General features: G+C 43.7%; 1 protein-coding gene across 1 annotated transcript in view; it reads left to right on the forward strand.

The window, feature by feature from the left end:
• Window positions 1-1,917: 1,917 nt before the first annotated feature.
• Window positions 1,918-18,312, forward strand: part of GABRB3 (gamma-aminobutyric acid type A receptor subunit beta3) — a 249,772-nt gene continuing 233,377 nt past the window's right edge. Inside the window, exons 1-3 of the mRNA XM_040336319.1 lie at window positions 1,918-2,775; window positions 5,548-5,639; window positions 5,898-5,965. Of these exons, the coding sequence (XP_040192253.1) occupies window positions 2,696-2,775; window positions 5,548-5,639; window positions 5,898-5,965 (240 nt within the window). The 5' untranslated portion in view covers window positions 1,918-2,695. The remainder of the gene's footprint in view (window positions 2,776-5,547; window positions 5,640-5,897; window positions 5,966-18,312) is intronic.

Genomic DNA, 18,312 nt, shown 5'->3' on the forward strand with positions numbered 1-18,312 from the left:
GGTGGGAGAGACGACAGAGGAGGGCTGCAGATAACAGAGGCACGTAAACTGACTACGGTGTCAGGGCTCAGCAGCCATGATAAACCGTGATCAGTTTATAGAGGGGAGGGGTAGACACTGACATGAGTTGACAAGCAGGGAGGGGGAGCCAAGGACGAGGAGAGCTGCAGATGATGGAGGCACTTAAACTGACCACAGTGTCAGGGCTCAACAGCCATGATAAACCGTGGTCTGTTTACAGAGGGGAAGGGTGGACACCGACACAAGCTGATAAGCAGGGAGGGGGAGAGAGGACAAAGAAGAGCTGCAGATGATGGAGGCACATAAACTGGCCACAGTATCAGAAGCTCAGCAGCCATGATAAATGTGATCAGTTTACAGAGGGGAGGGCAGCACCAGGCAGGATCGACCAGGTATTATAGACTATATAAGGAGCCAAATTACACAGCACAAGCACTGTGCTGTTATTCAGGCTTTAAAGGAACAGGATAAATTTTTCAACCACTTTAAGGGGAAATTATTTTGCAAAATGCAGATCCTCTTGCAATATGGAGATCCTCTTGCAAAGTGCAAATTCCCCTGCAAACTGAACAGCCCATTTGCCTTTAGTAAATCAACCCATCTGGCTCATATTTTCTAGCAATCTTCAAAGCAAAGTCTTCTTCATTGTTGGGTAAAGCAACCCCTCTGTCTGATATTTTCTAGCAATAATTAAAAACAAATGTCTTCTTAATTTTCGGAAGGGGGGGGGGGCATGGGATTGAAGTCCCCGTCCACTTCTAGCACTGCCCCCCCCCTGCTTTGTACTACAGCAAAGTGAAGGCAGCCAATGCTGAGGTCAGTCGTACTATAGAATGTAGGAGGATTAGCCAAGTTGAATTAGGGAAATCCTATTTGATGCAGGCGGCGGGGGTTTAAGGCGTGCTATTTCCAAGGCACGGCGATGCTATGAATATAACAGTCACAGCTCTAATCAGATTAAGAAACTCCCTTTCAAGTCGTTTAGAGAAAACATAACATTACGCGAGATGAGTTGCTGATGAATAGAGTAAGGGGGGGGGGGGGCTGTATTGGTAGAGTAAGGGGGGGCTCTGTAGAGTGGGGGGTTGGTAAGTAAGGGGGCTGTATTGGTTGGGTAAGTGGGGGGTGTATTGGTAGAGTAGGGTGGCTGTATTAATAGAGTAAGGGGGCTGTATTAGTAAAGTAAGGGGGGCTGCATTGGTAAAGTAAGGGGGTTATATTGGTAGAGTAAGGGGGCTGTTTTGGTAAGGGGGCTGCATTGGTAAAGTAAGGGGGGCTGTATTGGTAAGGGTGGCTGTATTGGTAAGGGGTGGTGGGGCTGTATTGGTAAAGTAAGGGGGTTGTATTGATAGAGTAAGGGGGGCTGTATTGGTAAGGGGGCTGCATTGGTAAAGTAAGGGGGGCTGTATTGGTAAGGGGGGCTGCATTGGTAAAGTAAGGGGGCTGTATTGGTAAGGGGGCTGCATTAGTAAAGTAAGGGGGCTGTATTGGTAAGGGGGCTGCATTGGTAAAGTAAGGGGGGCTGTATTGGTAAGGGGGGCTGCATTGGTAAAGTAAGGGGGGCTATATTGGTAAGGGTGGTTGTATTGGTAAGGGGGGCTGTATTGGTAAAGTAAGGGGGCTGTATTGGTAGAGTAAGGGGGCTGTATTGGTAGAGTAAGGGGGCTGTATTGGTAAGGGGGGCTGTATTGGTAAAGAAAGGGGGCTGTATAGGTAGAGTAAGGGGGCTGTATTGGTGGCTGGCAGACAGAAGGAGCTGTCATCGTTGTCATCAGAGACTATAGCTGTGAGTGTGTGTCCCCTGCTCTCCGGATCGCTCCATTCACTGGCAGATGGCCTTTGAGCAGCAAATGGCAGAAGTGAGCTGAGGATTCCCAGTGCGGCTGTTGCCCCAGGTCCTGTCGGTGTATCCTGCTGCCATCCCGGGTGCTCTGCTCCCCATCCGTCACTCACACACGTGTTGTTTTCCCAGCGTCAGGACTTTAGCCAGCAATCTAGGACTGCAGCAATGTCTTGTGTTCCTTGACTGTGGAGGAAAAGCTGCTGCTGCTGCTGCAGTGCTGAGTCTGCTTTGGCTCCTGATGAGTGTGGGCTGTGCTTGTCGGAGATTAAGGGGCTCCCCCCCATGATTACACATGGACTCAGTATAGACCTGATGGTGCTGCAGATTCCTGATCGCCTCCTTCCATCTATCCTGGAAACTTCTCCCCATCTGCCTGCCTGCCGTGCTATGCCTAAAATGTCAGCATTGGCTGGAGGGATGCAAGCAAGGCATGACTGCTGCATGCTTCTTCATCATCAATCCAGGTCCCTTCCTTGTACCACGGTGCTGAACACACAAGGACACTCCTTTTGAAGTCTAGGAAGATCAAAGGAAAAAAGAAAACGTTATGGACTTGTATTTATTTACTGATGGCAAGATAGAAGATTGAGGGTCCAGCCACCCTGCCCTGATCACACTGGCACCCCAGTTACCCTGCTCATGACATAACTATCTCCTCCCCCCACAGTCACTATTCCCTTGATGACTCCAGGAACTTCCTTTGCTCTGACGCCTAATGCTGCTCACTGAGGCTTGCCTTAATCTGTAGAACACGTTCGGATGTAAGGCTCAGCTACTGGAACCGTAAAGGCGGTTGGTACTTGTCACGATCTGCCCCTCGGTGTGCCCGGGATGCCCGGAGGAATGTGGTACTCTCTCTTTGGATTGATCTCTGCTCCGGTCCTGGTGGCGGTGGTGTGCTGCGCCCAAAGGTAGGTTTCCCAGGGAGCCCCAGCCAGGGGCTTCATCACACTTTACTTTTGAGGGACCCCTGATCTGCCTCCAGGGTGTCCGGAGGAATGTGGTACTTTCTCTGTGGATTCATCTCAGCTCAGGTCCTAGTAGCGGCTGTGTGTGGACCACAAAGGTGGGTTTCAGGGAGACCCAGGGGCTTCATCACACTTTACTTTTGATGGGACATGGCTTTACTTTTGGGGGACCCCGATCTGCCTTCAGGGTGCCCAGAGGAATGTGGTACTCTCTCTTTAGATTGATCACTGCACCTGTCCTATAGTAGCAGTGGTGTGTTGAGCACAAAGGTAGGTTTCAGGGAGACCCAGGAGCTTCATCACACTTTACTTTTGATGGGACGTGGCTTTACTTTTGGGGGACCCCGATCTGCCTTCAGGGTGCCCAGAGGAATGTGGTACTCTCTCTTTAGATTTATCACTGCACCTGTCCTATAGTAGCAGTGGTGTGTTGAGCACAAAGGTAGGTTTCCCATGTAGCCCCAGGGGCATCATCACACTTTACTTTTGATGGGACGTGGCTTTACTTTTGGGGGACCCCGATCTGCCTTCAGGGTGCCCAGAGAAATGTGGTACTCTCTCTTTAGATTGATCACTGCACCTGTCCTATAGTAGCAGTGGTGTGTTGAGCACAAAGGTAGGTTTCCCATGTATCCCCAGGGGCTTCATCACACTTTACTTTTGATGGGACGTGGCTTTACTTTTGGGGACCCCGATCTGCCTTCAGGGTGCCCAGAGGAATGTGGTACTCTCTCTTTAGATTGATCACTGTTCCGGTTCTAGTAGCAGTAGTGTGTTGATCACAAAGGTAGGTTCCTAGTGAGCCCAATGTGGCTTCATCACACTTTACATATGAGGGACTATGGGCTTTAGTTTTGAGGAACCTCCTCTCTGCTTTCAGGGTGCACGAAGGAATGTGGTAGTCTCCAGTCCTAGTAGCGATGTGTGTTGAGCACAAATGTAGGTTTCCCAGGGAGCCCCAGGGCTTCATCAGACTTTACTTTTGAGGGGACATGGCTTTACTTTTGGGGGACCCCCGATCTGCCTTCAGTGTGCCCGGAGGAACGCGGTACTTTATCTTTGGATTGATCATTGCTCCTGTCCTAGTCGTGGTGTGTTGAGCACAAAGGTAGGTTTCTCAGTGAGCCTAATGCTGCTTCATCAGACTTTACTTTTGATGGACCGTGAGCTTTATTTTGCGGGGGCCTCCTCTCTGCCCCCATGATGCATGAAAGATTGTGGTACCCTCTCTTTGGATTAATATCTGCTTCTATCTAGTGGTGATTGTGTGATTCGTTCAAAAGTAGGTTTCCATAGGGGCTTCATGAAAGGGCTCACACTTTACTTTTAGGGGGACCCTGAGTTTTACTTTTAGGGGACCTCTAATCTGATCTCAGCGTGCTTGGGATGCCCAGAAAAATGTAGTACTCTTTTTGGATTGATTTCTGTTTTAGTTTAGTGAAAGTCGTGAGTTGAGTCCAAAGGGTTTTCCAAGGGAACCTTAGAAGACTTCATCAAAAAAGTCACACTTTACTTTTGGTGGACCCTGAGTTTTACATTTTGGGACCCCTTATCTTATCCCCAGCGTGCCCAGAGGAATGTAGAACTCTCTTTTAGGATTGTTCTCTGCTCCTGTCCTAGTGGTGGTGTGCTAAGTCCAAAAGTGTGTTTCCCATCTAACCATAGGGGCTTCCTCAAAGGGGTCACACTTTACTTTTGTGGAACCTTGTCATTTACATGTCCTAATACTGGTGTGCTAAGTCCAAAGGTGTGTTTCCCATCTAACCATAGGGGCTTCCTCAAAGGGGTCACACTTTACTTTTGTGGAACATTGTCATTTACATGTCCTAATACTGGTGTGCTAAGTCCAAATGTGTGTTTTCCATCTAACCATAGGGGCTTCCTCAAAGGGGTCACACTTTACTTTTGTGGAACATTGTCATTTACATGTCCTAATACTGGTGTGCTAAGTCCAAAGGTGTGTTTCCCATCTAACCATAGGGGCTTCCTCAAAGGGGTCACACTTTACTTTTGTGGAACCTTGTCATACATGTCCTAATACTGGTGTGCTAAGTCCAAAGGTGTGTTTCCCATCTAACCATAGGGGCTTCCTCAAAGGGGTCACACTTTACTTTTGTGGAACATTGTCATTTACATGTCCTAATACTGGTGTGCTAAGTCCAAAGGTGGGTTTCCCATCTAATCATGGGGGCTTCCTCAAAGGGGTCACACTTTACTTTTGTATAACATTGTCATTTACATGTCCTAATACTGATGTGCTAAGTCCAAAGGTGGGTTTCCCATCTAATCATGGGGGCTTCCTCAAAGGGGTCACACTTTACTTTTGTGAAACCTTGTCATTTACATGTCGTAATACTGGTGTGCTAAGTCCAAAGGTGGGTTTCCAATCTAACCATGGGGGCTTTCTCAAAGGGGTCACACAATAGCGCCCAGAAGCGATTCAGTTCGCATGCGCCGCGCTTTATACGTTTTTCATTCATTCATTCATTCATTACTTTTGTGGGACTATGATTCTGTATAGTTTTCTAGATATTTAGTCACAAGTATTACCATTTACTTCTGAGCTAGTGAGAGGAGCTAAAAAGTAATAATATTAAGCTTTTATGTAGCCTTTATTGGCATGAATGTCTTGAGAGGTGTAAAAAGTTCAGCAGGAAATGTTGTTCTTCCTTTGTACTAGTTCTTGCTGTGACCAAGTCTTTTGTATGTCCACAGTGTCAATGATCCCGGTAATATGTCATTTGTGAAAGAGACAGTGGATAAATTATTAAAGGGGTATGACATCCGCCTAAGACCAGACTTTGGAGGTAAGGCACTTTTATTTCTAATGTATGTGCTGTTTTTTTTTATTGTTTCGTCGTCATCACCATCTTGCATAATGCTTGCATTGGAATAGGTTAATTGTAAAGCCATAGTCAGTGCATGCAATGCAAGGTACACTCCATAAACATTGATTGTAAACCATCACAAGTTCCCTGTATGGTGACTGCATGCCTGCTAATATCCATTAAGTCGGAAGAAGTGGAGTTTCTACAATGAGAGTTTCCTTATTGATTTCTTTCCAGGTTCTCCAGTGGCTGTTGGAATGAATATAGACATCGCCAGCATTGATATGGTCTCTGAAGTCAACATGGTAAGCCGACAGGAATGCTCTCCTCTCCTTCCTCTCCTCTCCTCTCCTCTCCTCTCCTCTCCTGCCCTGTGTGGAGGGCTCACTCCCAAATACTGTCTCTCCATTCTTAGCTGTGTGCGGCTCATACAACCTATGTCATTGCGGCGGCCTCTTTGCTCATGGTTTTATACTGCTGCCATTATTCGCCTGCATGTCATTGTTATTAGACTTGTGTGTTGGGAGGTCTTGGAACGGGCTGCCTTTTAGTTGGTGTAGTTAGTACAAGTATATGAGCTGTCCGCGGTGCTGAAAGGTCTCTGCTACAAAATGCTTTTCAAGCTCCGTCAATAGGACACTAATGCATTATCTGGCCGGTATACTAAAGCACTTAGGTCATGCTTCCAAATACTATGCGATTCATTCAAGGCAGATAATGTTTACCATTTAACAGAACATTCAATTCTAATAGATTACTCTTTCTATCTCTCTCTTCCTCAGTGGCTTTTCTCTCTCTCTCTCTCTCTCTCTCTCTCTCTCTCTCTCATTTTCTATCTCTCTTTCCCTCTCACATATTTTCTCTTCTTTTCTCTCTCTCTCTCTCTCTCTCTCTCTCTCTCTCTCTCTCTCTCTCTCTCTCTCTCTCTCTCTCTCTCTCTCTCTCTCTCTCTCTCTCTCTCCCTTCCTTTTCCATTTCCCTCTCTCCCTCTCTCTCTCATCTTTCTCTTTCTCTATCTCTCTCTCTCTCTCTCTCTCTCTCTCTCTCTCTCTCTCTCTCTCATCTTTCTCTCTCTCTCTCTCTCTCTCTCTCTCTCTCTCTCTCTCTCTCTCTCCCTCTCTCTTCTTCTCCTCCCCCTCTCTCTATTCTCCTCTCTCTTCTCTCTCTCTTCTCTCTCTTCTCTCTCTCTCTTCTCTCTCTCTCTTTTGTTCTGCTATTTTCTCTCTCTCTCTCTCTCTCTCTCTCTCTCTCTCTCTCTCTCTCTATCTATCTCTCTCTCTCTCTCTCTCTCTCTCTCTCTCTCTCTCTCCCCCTCCTATTCTCTCTCTCTTCTTTTCTATCTCTCCCACTCTCCACTTCTTATCTTTCTTTCTTTCTTTCTTTCTTTCTTTCTTTCTTTCTTTCTTTCTTTCTTTCTTTCTTTCTTTCTTTCTTTCTTCCTTCTTTCTCTCTTTTTATCTTTCTATTTTCTCTCTCCCTCTCTCTCCCTCCCTTGATTTCTATCTCCCTCACTCTGTCACCCCCTTTTTTCTCTTTCTCCCCCTTTCTCTCTTTATTTTGATCTATCTATCTATCTATCTATCTATCTATCTATCTATCTATCTATCTATCTATCTATCTATCTATCTATCTATTTCTTCCTTGATCACGTTCTTTCTTTTTCTCTCTCTCTCTCTCTTTTGTTCTGCTATTTTCTCTCTCTCTCTTATTTTCTGTATCTCTCTCTCACACACACACACCTTCTCCCCCATTTTTTCTCCCTCTTTTTCTCTCTCTCTCTCTCTCTCTCTCTTTTTCTATCAGTCCAACCCCATCTTCTTTTCTTTCTTTTTTTTTCTTTCTGTCTTTCTTTCTTTCTTTCTTTCTCGCTTCTTCTCTCTTTTTATCTTTCTATTTTGTCTCACCCTCTCTCTCTCTCTGTCCCTTGATTTCTATCTCTCCCCCTTTTTTCTCTTTCTCTCCTTTTCTATTTTTTTTCTTTTAAACTGTCTATCTATCTATCTATCTATCTATCTATCTATCTATCTATCTATCTATCTATGGCTTTTTTTCTTGATCATTTAATTTCCCTTCACCCTTTCTTTCTCTCTCTCTCTCTCTCTCTCTCTCTCTCTCTCTCTCTCTCTCTCTCTCTCTCTCTTGCTCTTATATTCTCTCTCTCTTCTTTTCTATATATTTCTTTCTCTCTCACCCACTCTCTCTTCCTTTCTCTCTCTTTCCCTGTCTCTGTTACTATCTCTCCCCCTATTCTTTCTTTCTTTCTCTCTTTTCTTCCTCGCCCACCTTTTTTTCTCTCAGTCTTACCCACTTTTTCTAATTTATCTCACATTCTCTCTCACACACACACACACTCTCTCTCTGTCTCTCTTATTTTCAACCACATTTACAGATTTTTTTCCCCCTCAAACATGTTATGAATAAATTATCATTCACATTTAAAACACCAAATTTACTGTGAAACTGCTGGATAGTTGTAATGAATTGTAGTAACCATTTTCACAGGAACATGAACATGTTTAATTCAATTTTCCCTTCCTAATCCAATACTCATTATATGTATTTTATACATACATGATATATTTCATATTAAAAGCCAAAGGTCATGCAGATCAATAGCCAGTACTACTAGTATTTACTATAAAAGTGTCCTAATGTTTTCTGAAAAGTAATGATAGTCATGTCTGTGTATTAGCAAATAGTAAATAAATATAGATTTATGGAAATATGTTTAAACTGCATGATTGAAAACATTGATTTATCCAAATTGGACAGTTGAAGGCTGGATTAGTAAATAATTTAACAATAGATTACACTTGTAGTTCACTGGAAAATACTGAAAGCTTATTAAATTAGGTAAACATCAATGTTAGCTTTCCCATAATACATCTCCCCTATAACCATCTTAACCATGTATATGTGTTTTATTATTTAAGTATTTTTATAATAAATACAAATATACAAAGTTTTAAAAACATTCCAAAATAACCATTAGATGTTTTAATGGTGTAAATTAAAGTTACAATGTACAGTTATACAGAGGTAATCATTTTATCTTGTGGTTCTTATAGCTGAGTGGGATGTTTGCAAATAAAAATACAAGTAACATTTTTTCATGTATAGCTAAACTTCAGCTGTTTGTATCACAGATATGGAAGTTAGCATTTGTTTTTTAATTTTCATGTGTTTGATTATTACTACCAGGCATTGTATTAATGTTGCTAATAGCAGCTTGCTCAACAAAACTCTATTGTAATATTATTATTACTCTTTTTTTATGGTGTGCTGACAATAAGAGGTTTGTGCTATGCAAAGTTAAGTGCATTAGGGATCCTCACAATACTGTTAGGAAAGTATCTCTCCTGAATGGAACCCAAGCACAGTATTAATGTTAATGGCTACTTCCTAAAAGCATTATCTCCTTTCACTGAGGTTCTTATATAGTGAGTGGCAGGTCCACCTGTCAAGTGGCAAGTATTTTCACTGTTAAAGATGGGGTTTCACTTTTCTTGGCTATATATTATCATACATCAACAATCTGTAGAAGTTTTGGCTGGTTATAATCTGTTGTTAAGTGCATGGTTCATATAGAACATTTAAAACTGAGCATGACAAAGTAGACTAGGAGAATGTGCCAGTTGAATTATATGTTTAATGTAAACATATGCATTTTACAGACAATCAGGTGCTTATTTCCTAATATGCTATGCATGCCAGCATCCCAACACATAATATGCGTATTCTATCATTATAATGATTTTGTAAATATAAAAAATGAATTTAGGATATGTTATGGAAAAAAAAACGTATTGCCACAGTTGTCTCCATTAATACTAGTATAAAGTCCAAATATTTTTAAACAAGAAAGAGCTACAATTTTTTAACAGTCCAATTCAACACTCTAGTTTTGCACCAATCAACCGCATGGGGCACCTGTCTAGTGCAGAGAAGCTTTACTACGTCAGTCTCATGCAGAGAGACTATTGTGTACATTCAGGGCTGACCCGAATTATTGTGCTGCCTGGGTCCAAGATTGAAATGCTGCGCCCCCCCCAACAAAAAATCACGCCCACCAAAATGCCCCCACATCCATTATTTTATATCATGATAATTAAAACTAAAAATTTTGCTAGGTTCACATCTGTGTGGGAGTGTGTGTAAATTGTTCCCATACACATGCAACTGCACAAAAAATGTGCTGCTTTAAGAAAACACACGGGGGAGCCATTAGCTCTTAATGGTACTCCCACATCACTGAACAATGTGATGCGGTTTCCCAGACATGGAAACACATGGTGACAAAGCACATGTGGTTTCTGTGTGGTTGCATCTTTAAAAAGTTTCAGGGGACCTTTTTTCTGCAGGAAACGCAGGTACAATATCCCATTCACATTAATGGGATGCTGTGTCCCTGCAAACGCAGCATGTAGAACCGTGGAATTGTGAACCTAGCCCTGGACCTTGTGTTGTTGCCATGGGTTGGGTTTGATGGAGGGGGCAGTTCTTTCCAGCCAATGCTCAGCACTTGATGAGGGACTTGCTCTGAGTAAACATTGAGCAACCAATTAAGCCAGCCACTCACATTACCTAGATTTACTATGTCCACCCCTTGAAAACTCGGCTTTGTTTCAGTAGAACTCACCAGCTGGCAAAGTGGTGCCTGAACCTCTTATTCCACGGGTACAAGAACTGCTACTTGCAGAGGGTACTTGTGCAAGGCCAGTGCAAGGTATTTTGTCTACATAGGCGAAGGTGCAATTTGGTCTCCCCCCACCATCCTCCCGCCACTTCCCTCACCTCCGCACCATCCTCCCGCCACACCCCTCCCCTCCACAATGCGTATCCAGTATGTATGGCCAGACTCTGCCTAATCGCTTTGTAAGCTGCACACATATAACAGTCATTGTAACACAAAATACTCCCAATTACTGTACCACAACTAACAGCCTCACAGACACAAATAAACCCCAAAAAAATCATTACATATGCTTTTATGCACACAAAAACAATATAATTTTGTCTGTCAAAGCTGACCATAAAGAAGAACTTCATTAAAACCAGTAACTGTTGAGACAACGGACACCATGTGTCTCAGGACTATGTGATGTACAACATTATGTTTAGAGTGCAGCGGTCAGGAATCAGGCCTCCTACACACGACCGGTTTCTTCGGCAGAATCCATCAAGAAACTTGGTGGGAGATTTTTTTTGCAGAGGAAACCGGTCGTGTGTATATTTTTCAGCGAGGAAACTGTCGAGAAACTCGACGAGCCAAAAAGAGAGCATGTTCTCTTTTTCCTCCACAGGAATGGAAAAAATTGGCTCGTCGAGTTCCTCGACAAGCCTAACAAGAACTCGACGAGGAAAACAATGTGTTTCGCCCGCCGAGTTCCTCGGTCGTGTGTACGAGGCCTTACATCATAGTCCCCAGAATTTCCCCTTAAGGCTCATTGAGACCAATCCTCCATATTAAGCCACTGTCTGTTGTGTATACATCCACCTTGGAACTGCATGCAGGCAGTATGTAGAAGTGGATGCAGATGCAGTGGCTGCATGGACAAATTTGCATGTCAAAATTTGACATGTAGGCAGGAGTGGATATACAGATCTAAAGCAGCTACTGCATTTGCATCCATTTTTATGTGCTGCCTGGCCTGCATGAAGCTCCAAGATGTACACAGTCGGTCTGTTTTCATCGGACAAACCAATCGTGTGTGGGCCCCATCGGTGAAAAAAAATAGAACATGTTTTAAATTTTTCCTATGGATAAAAAAACGATAGAAAAATCCGATCGTCTGTATGGAACTCCATTGGTCAAAAATCCACGCATGCTCAGAATCAAGTCGACGCATGCTTGGAAGCATTGAACTTCATTTTTTTCGGCTCGTCGTAGTGTTGTACGTCACCGCGTTTGGACACGATCGGATTTTTGACTGATGGTGTGTAGACAAGACTGATGAAAGTCAGCTTCATTGGATATCCGCCGAAAAAATGCATCGGATTATATTCTCAAAATCAATGCCTTTATTAAAAAGAGGTAATAATCCAAAAAATGCAAGCCTGAGCTAACACTTGCTGGCAATTTAGCGATTCTTACACTGCCTTTCCAGGACATAGAGGTGGTGGCCACCAGGGCGTGGCCACCCCTGCTCAAAGTTTTACCTGGGTCCAAGGGACCCAGCGGGTCCCATGGTAGGGCCGGCCCTGTGTACATTTCTCATTTGTATATAGATGTACAGTGGCTGCAGTGAGGTGAACTATGAAAATCCTGTATATAAATTATATGTAAGAAAAACTGTATGGTAAACAATCAATAAATCCTGTTTCATTAGTGAGGATCTCTCCATAGGTCCACTAACATTTTGCTATCTCATGTTTGTCTCAGTGTTAATATTACCCATGGTCGAAAGACATCACCATTAGATCTCCAATAAAATGACTTGGCCTTCTAACAGAGTTGGCTTCCTTTGAAAATGAAGAAAGGTAAAAAAGAATGCTACATTCCTTAAAGTGAATGTAAACCCACTCTCATCCTTTCTAAACTACTGTCATGCTGATCTATAAGGATATAGATGCCTCCTGCATGTATCCTTGCCTGTCAAATGTCTCCCCTCTGTCTGTTATGAGACCTGAAAAACTGCAGATTATGTGGGTGGATCTGTTGTCTGGAGCTCTGTGGGTGGAGTCGTGATGTCAGTAGACTCTCCGCCCTCCTCTACACTCCCCTTGTCAACATGCATTTTTTCCCTATACTCCTTACATTGAATTCTGCTATGATCACTGTAACGGTCACCACCGTTTACGACCTTCCATCCCAGTCACGACAACAGCTCATCTGACACACAGACAGACCAGCAGGCATCCCATTTTCCCAGAATCAAGACGAGACACGCTCTGTGCTTGTTCCAAATGTAATGGCCCTTTAATGATTTCTTCTCAGCTTTTTATATAGTACAACAGGTCACAGAATTTACAGGAACAATCAAACTGTCCCCCCCCCCCTCATCACACACTAAGGCTAATTACTAAACATTCTTTAATTAATAACAACAAAACCTTCACCCACTCCGTCTCCTAGGCAGACGTTTCGTCTCCGCATACAGAGACAGTGTTATCACACATAACAGTTTTTAGCATGCATAATTATAGGTCTGGGAGCAGACCTGGGATTAACACCTGTCCGTTACAACACCTTTACACAAGGACAATGGACTGCCTCCCAGGCCCTGATTCAATTAGCATGTCACTAGAAATCATAGAATATTCTTTGCAGGCATTTTAAGGAATATACTGTAAAACACTATCCATGCCAGAACAATCCAACATCTTGCAGTGTCTAAAAATCCTGCAATACGAACTGTCAGTGATGTCCCATCTCATGTAATACATGAGTTATGATTTACTTGCCACTCCATGCCCAAAGGGCACAGAGTGGACTCAGACCCAAGACTTATCAGGGACGCTGACACAGGAGTATCCCCCATCCTCACAAAGTCTCTGGATGTCCCGGGTCATTCCTTTACATCTCTCCCCTTTCGGTGGGAGACTGACACAGGAGGAGACCCCGAAAGGGTTGACTCCGAAGTCAGTCAGTAGATCCAGTCCTCCAATGCTGGTATCCATACCGTACCCCAAATAAATTGCTCCAAACAGAGCATTACTCACCCAGCCAACCTCTGTCTCTCTCAGAGAATCTGCCTGCCGCTGGGGAGAGGCCTGGACTGGCCCTTCTCCCTGGAGTCCTTTCCGCCGCTGGAGAGAAGACAGGGTGACTGGGCTCAGTTCATCATGCTGCTGGGGATCTGGGCCAACTGGCCACCATTCCTGGGGTATTCCAGTGGAGACTGAAGTCCCATCCACTGGTAGTAGAAAATCCCCTGATGCTTGCAAAGCAAAGCCGACATCCCCCTGTCTCTGTGACGCACCATTTTCTGGGGTTGTGTCAGTGGAGACCACAGTCCCATCCACTGCCACAGGAACTCCCTCTTCTGCTAGGTGAGAGCCAAGACTTGTGGCACTCTGCTCCGTTGCCAGCCCTTCTGCTGGGTCGCTTTGAGGGGAGACCACAGTCCCATCCCCCAATGTCAGCTCAAGCTGCAGTTGTGTGCCGCAGCCAGTATCATCCTGCCCTGCTGCCAGGGATTCAGCTGGGGGTAAATGCTTTACCACCACAGCTTGTTGCTGGGGAGAGGGGCCAGTTGCCCCGGCTCCCTGGAACTCCACTTCCATGGTGACTGGCATCTGTACCTCTCCCCTCTCTTCAGTTGGTGCTGCTGTGACTTCTGCTGCTGCAGCACCTCTTTGCTCCAGCCAAGTGGCATCCACAGCCGCTATAACCCGGTCTATGATCTCCGGTGGAGGATTAGGTCCATACTGTGCCAGTCCACGTCTAACAGCCCGGTCCCAAAACTCTTCATCGGGTGTCCTGTCTGTTACGCTGGGCCTCTCAGCTCTATCCATTTCGACAAGTTGTGCGATAATGTCCCTTCTCTTACGGTTGCAGGCCGATCTGCCCCGGCTCTCCAGTAAGTCCTTGAGGGAAGAGAGCTTCAGCCGTTCATACAGCGTCTCCATCGTCCTGTGTCCTTGTCGCCGTCCTTTAAGCGATGGAATTATCCCACTGCTGTGCCACCACTGTAACGGTCACCACCGTTTACGACCTTCCATCCCAGTCACGACAACAGCTCATCTGACACACAGACAGACCAGCAGGCATCCCATTTTCCCAGAATCAAGACGAGACACGCTCTGTGCTTGTTCCAAATGTAATGGCCCTTTAATGATTTCTTCTCAGCTTTTTATATAGTACAACAGGTCACAGAATTTACAGGAACAATCAAACTGTCCCCCCCCCCTCATCACACACTAAGGCTAATTACTAAACATTCTTTAATTAATAACAACAAAACCTTCACCCACTCCGTCTCCTAGGCAGACGTTTCGTCTCCGCATACAGAGACAGTGTTATCACACATAACAGTTTTTAGCATGCATAATTATAGGTCTGGGAGCAGACCTGGGATTAACACCTGTCCGTTACAACACCTTTACACAAGGACAATGGACTGCCTCCCAGGCCCTGATTCAATTAGCATGTCACTAGAAATCATAGAATATTCTTTGCAGGCATTTTAAGGAATATACTGTAAAACACTATCCATGCCAGAACAATCCAACATCTTGCAGTGTCTCAAAATCCTGCAATACGAACTGTCAGTGATGTCCCATCTCATGTAATACATGAGTTATGATTTACTTGCCACTCCATGCCCAAAGGGCACAGAGTGGACTCAGACCCAAGACTTATCAGGGACGCTGACACAGGAGTATCCCCCATCCTCACAAAGTCTCTGGATGTCCCGGGTCATTCCTTTACAATCACTAACATCCATTCAAAATCCAGAAAAGTAACCACATGACTTCAGAATAGGAGTGGGTGTGGGAATTAAAAAATAATGCCTGTCTGAAGCTAGTGCATGAGATATGTAAATAACCTGTCACTCACAACAAGGGGGCAGAACGGACTAAGGTTTTTCTCTGTAAGTCCATTTTATTTCACTGAACAATAAAAGAGGATTGCTCAGAGCTGGATTAACTTTGTGTGGCAAGACATGGCACAGATGATAGGAAATCGTATACTGTACATTGTGACATCAAAAAAATAAAATAAAACATTCCGGGTTTACATCCACTTTAACTATAGGTTCATCTGCATTTACAGTGTTCTCCTAATCCCCCTACAAAGTCTCTCAATGATTTTTGAGTGTGCCAGTGTATTCCAACTAATGCAGCTTCCTGAGATGGTGTGACTATAATGTTGCACCATTCCTGAATTGAAAAGATAACTACCATTCTCATGTAGTCGTTGCCTGCTTGCGCTACAGTGGTATTACATTTTTTTTTACAGGAAGCATGGCTTTTAGCATTGCCATTGTCTGATTTAGAAGCCTGTAGTTTGTGAAACAGCGCCTGACCACATCTAGCCCCGCCCACTGCTTTCTGGATTGACAAGCCTGCCTCTGTTGCTGTAACTTTTCTATTGAAGGTTGCATCCTCTAGGGTGGGAGCATGTGAGACACCAATGAAGGAGGATTTGGTTCACTCAGAACATTTAAAGGAAGATATTTACTTTCATCATGTGGCTTGTACATCATATACTGCCATGCAGGTGCCTTTAGTTGTACTTTAAAACATAGAGAGTCTGAGGGAGGTAAAATAGAATAACTGTAGAAGTGAATATCCAGAGGGAGTGAAATATATACATTGAGTAGTACTCATATTGTAACATTATACATGTATGGTCATTTTCTGGTGGTTGTGTTAGTATAGCTCACTATTCATAGTCCATCTAGTAGCAACCCATATATCTATGTAATTAATTAATAACATATGTTTGCTATTCTTTCACATTTGGTTTCTGAAAAAGGAAAAATATATTCTTGCCTGGGGTGGTGGTTGTTTTGGTGGGCTGGGGGCATCTGTGACATGTAAGGGTGTGAAGGTAAAGGGAGTTACATGGGACTGCTTAGTGGGAAGGATTCTTGTGTAATACTATCTATGATTTGACTGTGATTTGACTGTGTGTAAACTAACATTGTGCTAAGTAACCTATTCATAATAATATTATGATAATGGCGAGAAGGAAACATGGACAATGAATTTGATGTGTCAGCACAGGTGGCGTGGGGTTTTAATAACAGAAAGGGGAAAGGAAGCATAACTCTCTGGTGCAATAAAACCATTTGTTCAACAATATAAAAACACTTGTAGCACTGTGATATGAGCAATCTGTGGTTATTGTCGACAATGGCCAACTTTGCGGCACTGCACCGATTCCCAAAAGTAGTTCCTGTACTACTTTTGGCAACTTCGGGGGCTATTTGATTAGACATCTATGCATGAACCCGCACAGATGTCTGTCAAATCGCCTCCCCGAAGTCGGACTGCGCTGAATATTGCATTCACTGTTTTTAATGATACCTATATGCCCCTAAATTTTGATATTCTTGTGTAATATCAGTTAATACAAGTCCTTTTAAAACTGGCTATTGACTTTAGATTATTATCAGACATTCAGATTTTTAAACAGGCCTTTTTGACCAGGTGTAAAACGAACTTATTTACGTTGGGACAGAGGACAAATGCAAGAATTGCACAGAACAACCAAGTTTGTTCAATAATTTGTGTTTATACCTGTGGAAGAGGATAAGGCCTCATACACACGCTAGGTTAAACAGAGGACAACGGTCTGATGGACCGTTTTCATCAGTCAAAACCGATCGTGTGTGGGCCCCATAGGTTATTTAACCATTGGTTAACCACTTCCAGACCTTAGGTGTTTTTCAGATTTGGTGTTTGCAAGACTAAAACAGTTTTTTCTGCTAGAAAATTACTTAAAACCCCCAAACATTATATATTTTTTTTTCTAACACCCTAGAGAATAAAATAGTGGTCATTGCAATACTTTTTGTCACACCGTATTTGCGCAGCGGTCTTACAAGCGCACTTTTTTTGGAAAAAATTCACTTTTTTGAATTAAAAAATAAGACAACAATAAATTTGGCTCAATTTTTTTATATATTGTGAAAGATAATGTTATGCCGAGTAAAATGATACCCAACATGTCACGCTTAAAAATTGCGCCCGCTCGTGGCATGGCGTCAAACTTTTACCCTTAAAAATCTCGATAGGCGATGTTTAAAAAATTCTAGAGATTGCATTTTTTGAGCTACAGAGTAGGCCTAGGGCTAGAATTATTGCTCTCGCTCTAACGATCGCGGCGATACCTCACTTGTGTGATTTGAACACTGTTTTCATATGCGGGCGCTACTCGCGTATGCGTTCGCTTCTGCGCGCGAGCTCGTCGGGACGGGGCGCTTTAAAAAATTTTTTTTTTGTTTTCTTATTTATTTTTATTTATTTTATTACTTTTTACACTGAAAAAAAAAATTGATCACTTTTATTCCTATTACAAGGAATTTAAACATCCCTTGTAATAGAAAAAAGCATGACAGGTCCTCTTAAATATGAGATCTGGGGTCAAAAAGACCTCAGATCTCATATTTGGGCTTAAATGCAAAAAAAAAAAAAAAAATTTGGAAATGTCATTTTTTCAAATGACAAAAAAAAAATTGTCTCTTTAAGAGGCTGGGCGGGACTGACATTTTGACGTCACTTCCGCCCAGCAGAGCTATGGGGACGGGCGAAGGAGATTTTTCCTTCAGTCTCGTCCCCGCTCAGCTGCTGAACAGTCGCGATCTCCTCCGCCGCTACCGACGGCTCCGGTAAGCGGCGGAGGGCGCAGGAGAGCGGCGGGAGGGGGGGGGCCCTCTCCCGCCACCGATAACGGCGATCTCACGGCGAATCCGCCGCGGAGACCGCCGTTATCGTTTACCAGACCGCACACACTAAAGATTGATACCTCGGTTGTGGCAGCAGCTGCTGCCGTTACCGAGATATCAATCTTTAAAAAATGGACGTACATCGTCGTGCGCAGGTCTGGAAGTGGTTAAAAAAAGCCAACTTGCTTTAAATTTAACCGATGGATTCCTAACCAATAGGTCAAAACCGATCGTTAGTAGGCACAACCATTGGTTAAAAATCCACGCATGCTCAGAATCAAGTCGACGCATGCTTGGAAGCATTGAACTTAGTT

The sequence above is a fragment of the Rana temporaria genome, chromosome 2 (genome assembly GCF_905171775.1).
Source record: "Rana temporaria chromosome 2, aRanTem1.1, whole genome shotgun sequence".
Taxonomy (NCBI): Eukaryota; Metazoa; Chordata; class Amphibia; order Anura; family Ranidae; genus Rana; species Rana temporaria.